The sequence below is a fragment of the Petromyzon marinus genome, chromosome 60, assembly GCF_048934315.1.
Source record: "Petromyzon marinus isolate PM22_M1 ecotype Great Lakes invasive population chromosome 60, UKy_Petmar_22M1.pri1.0, whole genome shotgun sequence".
In the NCBI taxonomy this organism is placed as follows: domain Eukaryota; kingdom Metazoa; phylum Chordata; class Hyperoartia; order Petromyzontiformes; family Petromyzontidae; genus Petromyzon; species Petromyzon marinus.
In genome coordinates, this window is record NC_133726.1 from 9,433,682 (window position 1) to 9,446,777 (window position 13,096).

At 47.3% G+C, this 13,096-nt stretch overlaps 1 protein-coding gene across 1 annotated transcript; it reads right to left on the reverse strand.

Annotated features, from left to right (window-relative positions):
• Positions 1 to 847: 847 nt before the first annotated feature.
• On the reverse strand, positions 848 to 4,058 carry MPC1 (mitochondrial pyruvate carrier 1). The gene is made up of 3 exons (XM_032976588.2): positions 3,911 to 4,058; positions 2,683 to 2,815; positions 848 to 1,894 (listed from the first exon to the last, which is right to left on the reverse strand). The coding sequence occupies exons 1-3, from the start codon at positions 4,011 to 4,013 to the stop codon at positions 1,864 to 1,866; spliced, it is 267 nt and encodes an 88-aa protein (XP_032832479.2). The 5' UTR covers positions 4,014 to 4,058; the 3' UTR covers positions 848 to 1,863.
• Between the last annotated feature and the right edge of the window lie 9,038 nt (positions 4,059 to 13,096).

Genomic DNA, 13,096 nt, shown 5'->3' on the forward strand with positions numbered 1-13,096 from the left:
GTGTTTGTGTGGTGTTCGTGTTGTTAGTAGGCTGTTTGTGTGGTGTTCGTGTATTGTGTTAGTAGGCTGTTCGTGTGTTGTTAGTAGGGTGTTTGTGTGGCGTTCGTAGGGTGTTTGTGTGGTGTTCGTGTGTCGTTAGGCTGTTCGTGTGTTGTGTTCGTAGGGTGTTTGTGTGGTGTTGGTGTGTCGTGTTAGTAGGCTGTTCGTGTGTTGTGTAAGTAGGCTGTTTGTGTGGCGTTCGTAGGGTGTTTGCGTGGTGTTCGTGTGTTGTGTTAGTAAGCTGTTCGCGTGTTGTGTTAGTAGGGTGTTTGTGGTGTTCGTGTGTTGTTAGTAGGCTGTGTGGTGTTTGTGTGTTGTCAGTAGGGTGTTTGTGTGGTGTTCATGTGTTGTTAGTAGGGTGTTTGTGTGGTGTTCATGTGTTGTGTTAGTAGGGTGTTTGTGTGGTGTTCGTGTGTTGTTAGTAGGCCGTTTGTGTGGTGTTCATGTGTTGTGGTAGTAGGCTGTTTGTGCGGTGTTTGTGTGTTGTGTTAGTAGGGTGTTTGTGCGGTGTTCATGTGTTGTGTTAGTATGCTGTGTGTTGTTCATAGGGTGCTTGTTTCACCTCTCCCAAGACATCAAATACCCGAGAGCAAATACCCTCTGCTGGAGGTTCATCTGCCAGCAGTCGCTTGACCCAGCAATGCAGGGCTGCACCGCTACCTTTCCCAACGCAAACTCGGGTCATGCAGAAACTTAGCACACCAAAACACGCTTATGTGGACACACCTTTTTTTTATTACTGACAAACATTGTCCTGTTCCAGCACACACGAAGCCAAGCCCAAACTCCAAGTCCACGACAGATAAACTTCCGTGTGAGCGCTCATTTAATAACTACGTCCGACTGAGCAAAACCAATCTTGGTCCTAACGTAACAAGGTGTGGATTTATTATCATGGTGTGGATTAGCCTCTGCGTTGGCGAGTGATACATACACATATGCATGCGCACACACGAACACTAAACACTCCATTATATTACACTATACACTAAACATGTGTGCATGCATATCGTGTGAGCATTAACTTACACCACTTATATTGTGGAGTATCAATTGACATTTAACCTCTTAAAAATGGCCCAATTGCAATGGTGTAGCGCTCCCAAGCGTTTTCGGTTTGTACCGCATTGCGTTCGATTGGCACATGTCCAACGTTCCGTTCCACGTGCTGGCGCAAGTTAACACTCGATTGAATGTTCAGTTCCCACAAGCTATCGGCGCGTGGAGCTAAACGTCAGACGTCACGTGGAACGACCCAGAAAACACATCGAAGAGCTGCGCAGCACAACCACGAAGCCCTCCGCAGTCGCCATAGATTGCAGTTTAATTGAGGTTGATGGGGGGGAAAAAATGAAGCTGCAACCGTGGGTCTTCTAAACATTTAAAAATGCTTAACAGAAGATATGTGCGCGTGTCAGCATATAACGCTGCGCTAAATGTTAACCATTCGTGATTATAAAACGGTCTTATGGAGGCACAGTGCAGTTGCAGACATTTACAAACACCGCAAATGTTTTCAAAACTTCATTCTTGCGTCGTAACAAGCCAGGCTTTGTGCATTTTTATTAAAAGAAAATTAATTTGCGTGTGAAATTATTTATATATTTATTCCTACAAACCGCTGCCAGAATGAGTTTCTGCTTAAGAGTTTGTTTTCGGGGAGGGGAGGAGAGTTGGAGGTGCAGAGTTGGAGTGGCTGAGCCGGTCTTGGAAGTAGAACCTGGGCAGACATCGGCGTTGGGCTGTGACGACCGGAGTGTGTCTGGCTCGTGCGCGCGCGTGCACCGAGGCCCCACAGCAGCTACACGCGAAGCCACGTGCTTCTTATTGCTTCAGGGCCTTCTCCTTCTGCATGCTGCGGGTCACACGCAAGGGGCGAGACACGAGACTTGATGCGAGATAGACCCACAGAGGATGAGGGAGACAGACGAGAGGCGGACGAGGAACGCACAGCAAAAAAGGCACACGTGGAAGACGCGCAGAGACGTGGAAGAGACGTAGAGAGGATGTACACAGAAACAAGTGGGTCAGAGAGACACGAGACACGGGAAAACAAGGACTATGCAGAGAAGCAGGAGACACGGAGAGAAAAGCGACCGTGGACATAGTTAACGACCAGCAGCATAAATGGGTATGGCACAGTTAGTGGATCTGCAAGTTGTGTGTGGTGGAGTAAGGTGTCTAGAGGGGATCTCGAGCTCCCTCGAGTGAAAATCCTTCTGCTTGCAGGAGCATCAGCAAATAATTGCAGGGCTGCACCTTTATCTGTACCTACCTGGGTGCCCCAGTAGCGAGATGTCATCTGCCTCGCCTGGTATGCAGGAGGTTGTGGATTCGATCCCAACCCTGCCGCCTGCATATTTGGAGTTTGCATGTTCGCCCCATGGTCGTGCGAGTTTTTTCCTGCTCCTCCAGTTATTCCCTCCACATTTAGAAACATGCATTGAGTATTTGGCTGCTATAAATGTCCACACAATAAGCCATTTCGTTGAGCTATCATTTGTGAGAACCCGGTCGCGTCTGAAAAAGAGCTATGTAGCTCAGTGGGCCTTAGCTGGTAAAATAATAGTGAGTTTACCTACATGCTAAGCAACCAATCCGGTTACACGCGTAGCCGAGCTTGCCAAAGTGGGGAGTACTCACTTGTGTTGCACGAGGCGGCCACCCTGAATCAGCTGGCACGACTCGTTGGTTAAGTGGCACGCGAAGAGCAGCCAGTTCCGCGGCTGCACCTTGTACGCGAAGCGCATGAACAGCAGCGAGTACAAGCACAGGGCTGCAACACACGCACGCACCACACCGTCATCAATAACACCATCGTGTGTCATCAACATCATTAACATCGGGGGCCATCATCATTGTTGGTAACTTCGTGACCTTTACCAGCAGCAGCATCGATCACTCACCATCACCGCCATGATCATCATCATCATCCTCCACTCAGTTCATCCTCTACACAACGCAAGTGGATAACACCATGTCCCGCAAATATTTCGGGTTTTTTGTATTTTAACCCAAAAGTTATTTTGGGTTAGATCGAGTAAATATCAATGTCGTCAACCCCGCCACGGCGAATCAGTCAGGTTTGTCACGTAAACAAATGTGCCAAATAGTTACTACTTCAACACACCAGTTGTGTGTTGGAGAGCAAACCCACAACATTTACAATTCGAGTACCGTGATGTTTCGCCGGTAATCACAACAACCAGCTTCAAGAAAAGCAGGCGAATTGAGCCGGCACATTCATTTATCGTGAATAACATTGGGTCGCGAATGCCTGCGTGTTAATTTGTATTTTTTTGTAAAAAAAAAAAAACTCCAAAAAATTGAACCAGCGTGAAAAACGAGGCGGACTCGTGGCTTTAGCCGCGTCTCCACGCTGGGTGGAAACGCCAACGCGCCAGCCCCAGCAGAATCTTTGCACTGCACAGCCGGGTTTCAAATCGTCCCTTTACAGTGCTCGTACACATTTAGCGCGACCCTGTTATTTTCCACGAAGACTAGGCCTTATCCCATTTGCAACGTATAATGCTATTGAATACCACTTTTGTCTCTGATACTAAAAAAAAGTGTTTTGCCACAAGTATGTGTGGTTAATGCAGACTTGATGCCTTGCAAAATGTATCTATTTGGTGTTTCAACATCTTAACACCTCCTGTTTTATTGCCAAAAAGGGTAAAAACCTATTCTTATTTTTCATCAATATTAAAAACATTGCAATCAATACATAATCTACATTTCAATAACAAGGTTTTAGTAAGCAGACGGATGATACCGGGGCACCCCACCCCTTGAATTTATTCTGGGTGCCGGACAAGATCCTGGCCCACGTTGCTTCAGGACTTGGAGCGAGGAACGAGGTGACCCTCACCAAAGGTCATGCGTCCACTGATGATCTCTGGGCTCTTTTTCATGTCATTGATGGCTGCCAGAGGGAGACCCCAGTTCACAACAGGCCCCCAGAAGTGCTGCATTCACACGCAAAGAATAGAGGAGTGTGCATCACAGTTAGATATCATCATGAAAGCCACGGGCCAGCCTCGTACCGTTCCCAAACAGCCTCAAATTTGCAAACTTTGTATATAATTTTGGCAAAAACCGCCCGATGATGCCGAATGCAATTGCAAGCGAAACGTCGTACTCAAATTGTAAATGTTGTGGAATTACTCCCACACACCGGTGTGCTGAACTAATAACTAATTGGCACGTTTTGTTTCCATGACAAACCTTACTAATTGGCTGTCGGGTGGTGGCGGGTTAACGACACATTTATATTTATGCGATCCAACCCATAAAACCGCTTATGGATAATATTGGTCTCGAAGGCCGACTACGTGTTAAACTGGTTGTTGTTACCGTTGCTCAGATTTCTATTTGCATCACGACAATACAGTACTGTAGTTTATTTTATTGTTTTTTTTTTGCTTTCATCATTTTGGTAATCCGAGGTCCACATCTCACCCTGGTCACAACAAAGCCAACATTCACCTCGCAGAAAATAACTAAATTGGCTGTGTCGGGCTGTGGCAGGTTAATGATACATTTATGACTTGCGCGATCTCACCTTTAAAACCGTTTTTACGAATGAGGGCCTCCCCACGCCGTATCGGCTATAGGGGGTTACAGGACCATACTTCACTACACTGGTTTAGTGGGCACGTAGGTAACGTGGGAAGGGGCTCCAGGACTGGATCACACAGCGCCTCGCCCCTCATTAGTCACAGCTGGGAATCAAACTCGGGATACGCTGGGTTTAGTGCAGTGCGAGAACCAGACCAAACATTTACATGCGAGGCAGGACCTCGCACCTGCCGCATCATATCCACGCCGTGACCCGCACTGCACTGGGGAGGCCCTCATCCAGCAGTGGATTGACAAGGCGGCTGTGCATCCTTATAGCGCAACAGTGACCGCCGCAGCACTCCAGTAACATTTAAATCAATAAAACGTCAATTTCCGCACCACCACTTGACCGGGACCAAGTTCCTCTCTGTTCATTCACGACTTCCAAGCAGAATGGGTTGGAAAAGTGATGCCTTCTACCTGATGTGATCTCAGAAGTAGCACCCGTGGCATCTCCTCTTCAGTGGGTCGTTCTCTAACGACAAAGTTTTGCACTGCTGTGCAATTGAGGGCAGTGCTCCGCTCTTGTTTACAAGCCCTGAGCCAGTGGTGGAATTTCCACATTCATATGGAGAGGGCGAGTCTATCCCCAGGACCACCGTTGACTTCCCCGCAAGGTGGTACGCGCTTTTCATTCGACCGAGTTAATCCTCAACTGTGGATTTGAAATAGCAACCTTCGATTGCCGAGCCACCTGACCAGATTTATAGACTGCTGTTGTGTTGAAATAATTTATAAAAACTAAGGTTTGTTTTGTCATGGAAAAAAAATGTGGGGGTGAGGGAACGCACAGCCCAGGTACCTACGAGAGCCGTTTGCATTGCGGCTAGCGTCGCCTTCGACGGGGAACAGAAAACACGCCAGTCTCATATTTCAACTCGCATCCACCCGCTTTTAAAAATAGCAAGGTTCTCTTACCGTGCTGGAGCGGCGGTAGTCATGTGTCGGAGGCAGTCAGGCGCCCGGCGGGAGAGGTCAACCGGGGGAGAGAGAGACGAAACGAGAGAGAGCGTTAACAAGAATCGAACGTCATTTCTTGATGGACAACCTACAGGCAAATCTAGCGATGATATCCACCTGTGTGCCGGTGTGCTAAGGAGAGGGAACCATTGCGTCACAGGATCGATGTGGCTTTCATCCAGCAGTGGATTTCCATGGTCGACGATGACCAAAATCTCCCGGCAATGCACCCACTCGTAAAATCTCGGAAAGCCAAGCAGTGAGTGTCGAGCACGGTTAAGCGCTTGGATGGGCGACCATGAATGCGCGGCGTGTTGTCATAGGTGGCAGTGGGGGCGGCTATTTGAGGGTAGCAGTGTGATGCAGCAGACGCCGCTGCTGTGCTGCTCTTTAATGCTTCCACATCCACGCTCCGTGCTTTCACCAACCTTGCACCGAGCAATGGCAAGTGCAGTAGACTCTCGATTATCAGAGGCTAATGACGGGGAGGACGGCCGCGGATTATTCAAAACCGCGGAAAATCCAGCGCAAAAGACTTGGCCCACTAAGTGGGTTGCAGAGCCACGTCAATCAACATCAAACTCCGCCCACTGTTGTCATGCAACTACTGCATTATAGAGGCGACCGTGTGGATTTCGAATCAACCGGAGTGCATATTTGTTAGGTTTAAGCACGTGACTTGTAATAAACATTTGCAAGAATAACAATGCGTAACCATTTTAAGAGTATTAATTTTAGCATAAAGGAAAATCCACCAGTTATTAATTTTTCAAAATTTCAGGTGCGCGGTTAATCCGCAAAACGGATAAACCGCACGTGGATAAGCGAGAGCCTACCATCTTGCTAGACCACCCACAAGACCCACATGGCATGGGGGAGACCTTCATCCAACAGTAGAGATTGATAACCCGTACACTTTAGGCGTGCGTGCGAAAACAAGAGAACAAGTGCCCGGAGATAAACCCCACAAATCTGAATTTTCCCCTCGCAATGCTGCTCCGCAAACATTCTAAACGACATCTGAGCACCAACGCTGCACCACAAGGTTTGAGGTTTTTTTTTCCTCCCAACAGATCATTTGCAAAGTGGTTAGGCTCACTCGCTGGATTGGTTTCAGGAGAACGTGTAACGTAATGAAGGGGTGAATGCAGGCTAGAGGGGAAAGGGGGGGAGAGTGTGACATTGGAAAGTTTTTCCAGTTGAGGGCATACCCATGAGGCTCATTTACTGGTTTGGCTCACTCCGTTTGTTTTCAAAGGGGAGAAAAAAATGAAAACCAGATTGCTCAATTGACTCCGGACACAAGTATGTTCCAACTGTGGCAACACATTGTCTAAAAGTCAGGACACCGAGTAACCAGTCTTATCACAACTTGCATCATAAATGTAAAGTGTATGTGTATGGCTATTTGTGTGCATCAGTATCTGCGTATGTACATGTGCATACATTTATGTGTGTCCAAATGTAGCTGTGGTTAGGTGTCTGTGGTTAGTGCACTGCGCTTTGATTAAATTTGTTTGCATAAGGTTTGGAAGTGCACATAACTAGTGTCGTTGTAGATGGATTTCTTTCCAAACCAGCTGCATTTTATATTCTTAGTTATTTTTTCCAGATTTGTTATCCTGGGGCAGAATTTCTGTTTATGTTTGAGTAAAATCTCAAAAAGCGTCTCTCCCTGCACAAACGGATGGTGGGGTGGCGCTCGTCCCTACTGGTGGCTCTAAGCCAACAGTAGAAATTCCACATTCCTATGGTAGAGGCCACTCCATATATAATAACCGCCTTTGGCTTCCTGAAAAGCTGTTTAACCAAATTTATGAACTCGGTGATGATGACTGCTCTGCATCAACCACAAACCAGGATTCAAACCTATGGCCTTCGCGTCACGAGCCCACATCATCACCTGATCGAAAAGGTTAGAGGGACTCCATACCGATTCAAACTGACCGAACCGGCGACAAATTCTTCCATGAACGTCACAGTTAAAAAAAAAATTATTGTCGTGACCTGCCGTTACCAGAACGTCCACAGACCCGGGTTGAACCCATTACAGAATGTCCCCTGGCTGGGGCGGCCGCCCACCCGCCTGGCCTCCCCTGACCCTGCATACGCGAGCGTTCCCCTTTTTTGAGATCTGGCCGCGATTATAAAAAGCGCACCAGCCTCGCGAGCCGATGGAACGCACGGCGACCTCCCCCCATTCCTTTCGCCAAGGTCAGATGCGGCATACCAACCTGGGGCCTGCACGAGCACCGGTACTGACGGTGCCCGACGATGCTCTCTAGGAAAACTGAACCTCTCACCGTGCCCTCAAATTTCACACTTTTTTTATCATGGTTGCTGAACATAGGCAAAAGGTTTAGCTCGCTCCAAGGGACCAGCAACAAACTGCACTTGGAGAGGTGTAATAGATAAGTGCGAGGACGTTTCTGCAATTGAGAAATGTTGTTTTGGGAGTGAATATAAGGTGTGGTGCGGTCGGTGGGATTATAAAGTGGAGCAGTGCAAAGGGATGTGCTGCGACCTGCAGTGTGGCGATTTAAAATAATATGCGTGCCATTAACCTATCTTCATCATGGACAATGTGTGTTTTAAATTCTGGAGATTTAAGGCTGTCCTTCTGCAAACATTCTTCAAATTATTTCTAATTCAGGCCATTGGAGGTATACACTTTTAAATCTAAATTGTAAACTCATTTCTTTACAACTGCTTTTGGCGTTTAGTTTGCGGTTCTTCCCCCGCAGCTCCAATGAGCATGGTTGGCTACGTATCGTGTGAAAGAAGTTCAACATGCATACATACAGAAAAGTTAACACCACCGCCATTAAACAGTAATGTTCACCATCAACACCACTATTAGCACAACCACTATCACGACCATTAAAACCATCACCACCACCATCTGATTCACTATTAACACCATCACCACACCAACACGGTCATACATCACCATCACTCAATAATATAAATCAACACAACCATCAACCCAAACACACACATGTGGTGCAGACTGCAGTCTCAAACCTCTGTATTTACTCTCTCCAACCTCTGTGCTGTTAAGGACTACTAGCCAATAATGTCACCTTTAACATGTTTTTATACTTTTAAGGTCAATGTTCGTGGTTGTTGTTATTTGTGATTGCGCACCACTGACAATGTAGCACCAACTAATTTCTAAAGACTCGTTGACCTTTCCCCCCCTTTAACAAAGCCGTTTATGGAGGCCAGCATAGAACTGACAACAGCGAACTGCTTGTTTTTAAATCATTGCCCAAAGTGTTTTTTGGGAGTGAACTCGCAAACAAGTCACGCAGCATTCTAGCAACTTAACATGCTGTGAAGTTGCAGTCTGCCTGCATGTCTTTTGTAGACGATCAGTTAAGATCTTTGCTATAAATCGCAACTATTTAGCAAATCATCTCCATTCCAAAACTGTGAATCACGTGGGCAACATTGGCAGGGCGAGTCGTGAAACGTAGCCTCCGACCACTGATTACGTAAAGCTTCAGATCACTAAATAACAGAGGTTTAAAATTGACTTAAACCCAAATATTGTATGTTTTTTTTTCAATAATGTAATTTAAGGAACGTGATTACTGTAGAAGAGATGCATTCTTGGAATTACATTGCAGAGAGGCAGAGCGAGGGACATGGATTATAGAACACGCACGCAAGCTCGTGCCGTCATCAAAACCCGTTCAGAAAAATGCGCGTGGGGCTCAGGCCAGGGACACGCAATGGTGAGAAAGGGTGACGGAAAGATGGTTAGGAATAATACATGGAGTGGTGTCCGAGGGATGAAATTGCTCCAGAGAGGAATGTCCCAAGAGGAGTGGTGAAATCAACAGTGGGCAGCTCTTGGGGTGGCTTATTACGTCACAGGATTGTGAAAAGGTGGCGGCAGCTTGGAGAGGCCTTCATCCAGCGTTGGAATAATCTTCGGCCGACGATGATTTTCATGAATTATCACGATTCAGGGTTGCAAATTATCAACTTGCTCATCCACTCAACCTCGCACATACTTAGCAATATATCCCTAGAATAACCTATAGAAGACTATTGGGGCAAGTGCAGTCTGTGAGCACCTACTAAGGCCAGCAGGGCACATGATGGGGTGGTATGGCTGGCGCCACACCTGGCTACCTTTTCCTCCCTAGTACCAGTGTACACACTGCACCAGGTACTCATTTTATGCGGAGTCAACCTACGCGAGGCCCACAACCAGTTCAGATATTCAATCACAGATGTTGGCCGTGAGTGGAAATCGAACGCGGGTCTCGCCAGATTCAGAGCAGTGCACCAACCACAATGCCACTACTTCCTTACCTCACATGGACACAAAAAAGCAAACGTGCACAAACACACGTACATGCCGGTCTCTATAGAGACGACTTACCAATCTACACACACCAAGGTCAAAACCCAACCGATTTTCCATTGCAGTAATAGAGTATCAACAACACACACACACATCTATTTCATGCGTGCATATCTAGACGCACGCAAAAATATATCACACACGAATTTAAGCATCCATGTAGAGAGTGCTGTTAGCGAGCTTCTAATTCGGTAGGCACGACACGGAGGGGGGGGGGGGTTGGTCAGCACCACACCAGTCCACCTTTGCCTCCCCAGTGCTGATCTTCACACACACACAAACACGAAGCAGTTATTTCGGGTTGAGTCGACCTCGGGGAGGCCAACACAGATTCAGATACCACACGACACGGATGTTTTCAGTGACGGGGAATTAAACGCAGGCAAACGGGATAATGATGCAGGGTGCTATCCACTGCACCACTGCTCACAAACTACCTCACTTACCGGACACATGAGCATACATGAGCTAAAACAATAGAAAAAGATCCCGCGTAAAGTCATAGACGATTGTTGGGGTAGGCAAGTGCTGTTAGCGTGCACCTATGAAAGCCGGCACGGCATACGAGGGGGTAGGTGGCCAGCACCTTGGTCTCCATAGTGGCGATGTTTACACATCGCACCAGGTACTCATTTAAGGCCGAGTCGATCTAGAGGAGGTCTGGGACCGGTTCAGATAATCGTCACCGGTGTTGGTCGTGAGCGGGAATCGAACTCGGGTCGCCTGGGTTCGTAGCGCAGCGCTAACCGCTACACTACCGCTCCCCATCCATGAAACAGACACGTGGACACAAACACAATCACTCCTACTCTTTGGGTCTTCGGTAAAGTCACGTAGATAGAAAAAATAATAAAAAATCACGACGTTTCGATCGCAACACACGCAATTGCCCTCAAGTGAAAAATATATTGGTTGTGTTGCGATCGAAACGTCACGATTTTTTTTCTATCTCCGTGACTTGTGTATGAATTCCTGCAGTCACGAAAGCTTTAAGAAAAATCACTCCTCCCAACGCACACAGACAAACACTTGCACACGCCGACTTGCGCAAACACCCATCGTTGGTTTAACCTTCGCGTGCACAAGGTCATGCTTTCAATGTGGGCTTTTAATCTAGCGTGGTCTAATTTCGCCTCCTCTGAACATTTTTGTTTTGTTTCAACGGGCTCCTAACTTCTACAGTTCGAGGTCATTTTTGGGGGTGAGATCGCGTAAATATCTAAATGTGTCGTTAAACCCGCCACCACCCGACAGCCAGTTAGTCAGGTCTGTCACGTAAACAGAACGTGCTAATTCGTTACTAGTACAGCACACCGGTGTGTTGGAGAGTACATCCACAACATTTACAGAGTACGACGTTTCGCCAGTAATGACAACTAGCATCATCAGGTGACAGCCAGAATTGGGGAGGAGTCCTCCGGGATAGATGTGATGACGTCACTTGTGAGCCTCTCACGTGCGAAGGCCAGAGGAGGAGGGGGGGTAATGAATGCATATCAATTACAATGGGTATCCATTTAATGACATTTATATTTACACGATCTAACCCACAAAAAAACCTGTATTATGGATAATATTGGTGGCGAAAGCCTACTACGTGTTCAACTTCTACAGGTCTCTTGTGAACACACCGCTGGACAAAAAGACAAATACATATTTCCCGTGTAGCCTTAACAGACTGTAGGGGCAAGTGTTGTTAGCGAGCACCTACGGTGGCCGGCACGGCACACGAGGGGGTGGGTGGCCAGAACCACGCCCGGCCGCCTTTGTCTCCCCCGGTGGCAATGTTAACTTACCGCACCAGGTACTCATTTGAGGCCGAGTCGACCTAGGGGAGGCCCAGGACGGGTTCAGACAATCGTCACCGGTGCTGGCCATGAGAGGGAATCGAACTCGGGTCGCCGTGTTCGTAGCGCAGTGTAGCGCTGACCGCTACGCCACCGCTCCCCACAAAGGCCTCACACACACAGAGGGGTGTGGAGGTCAAGGAAGTCGTTCTTCGCCACACCGCTCGGTTGCAAGTTGGCGAAACGGGGACCTGGTTGAGATGTCACCTCGCCAACGATGTTAGCTCTGGGCAGGTTGCAGTGCGCTCATTCCTACGGTCCGGGTCTGCGAGCCTCTATGCAAGGTATATTTGATCGAAGTCTAGAAGTTCCTTGCCATTGATACAAAGTCCTTAAAAAAATCTGATTCGAGTGAAAATTATTGTTCGGTCTGCGCTCCTTTGGTAAAAAAAAAATTAGGATAATGGAAGTCAACAGTGGTTATGTCATGAATGGAACTGCACCTGCCATAGGATTGTGGAATTTCTACCACTGCCCGATCCCATTGCTTGTTTAAGCAACGAATGGATGCCAATTTCCATTAGCGGCCCCTGAACCTGGGGTCGGAAATTCAACTATTCTGTGACAAGCATGTTTAAATGATAAACTGAATATTATGTATTTAAACCGTGGAGGCCCTTCGTGTAATCGAGATAACCACGATGTCCCCTATTTAACCAAGGTAGTATTTCAGGGCAATGCCGATCTGCGACACTGGGTGTAAATTCCAGCCTAATGTCTGGAACCCATGAGGAAGGCATCACCATCATTTAATTTCACCACGCGGTCCTATATGTACCCATCATCCCTGACAAGTGGTAAACTGCAAACAGAAACTTTTATTTTTAACATGGTGGACATTTTATGGTTTTAATGGCGTTTTTAAAAAAAAAACATAAAATGTCCACTATTACCACTCCACTTACCACAAACGCCACCAGGACCATCACCATCACCTCGTTCACTATTAACGCCACCACCACAGCAACACCATCAATGTCACCACACATCACCACTACTCAATAATATAATCGACACAGCCATCAACCCACACGCCATTACCAAACACCCACACGCAACGAACACAGCATCGCCGTACACATCTCATCCACCACGTAGAAAAAAGGCTCACCCGCAAAAGCCACGAATTAATAAACACCAGCAACAAGTTTATAAACACACGCGGAGCCTTCACCAATCCACTTAAACCTCGACACGGCGAAAAATCCACCACTGCCGAGTTATGGCGGCCTACGCAACAATCCGTCAC

What these genes read in the sequence shown, in the direction of transcription:
- MPC1 (XM_032976588.2), bottom strand. Translation starts at nt 4,013, where the DNA reads ATGCAGCACTTCTGGGGGCCTGTTGTGAACTGGGGTCTCCCTCTGGCA. An exon ending in CAGTGGACGCATGACCTTTG is followed by an intron (nt 2,816 to 3,910) that starts GTGAGGGTCACC and finishes CGTGTGTTGCAG; the next exon opens with CCCTGTGCTTGTACTCGCTG. An exon ending in GGCCGCCTCGTGCAACACAA is followed by an intron (nt 1,895 to 2,682) that starts GTGAGTACTCCC and finishes TGTGACCCGCAG; the next exon opens with CATGCAGAAGGAGAAGGCCC.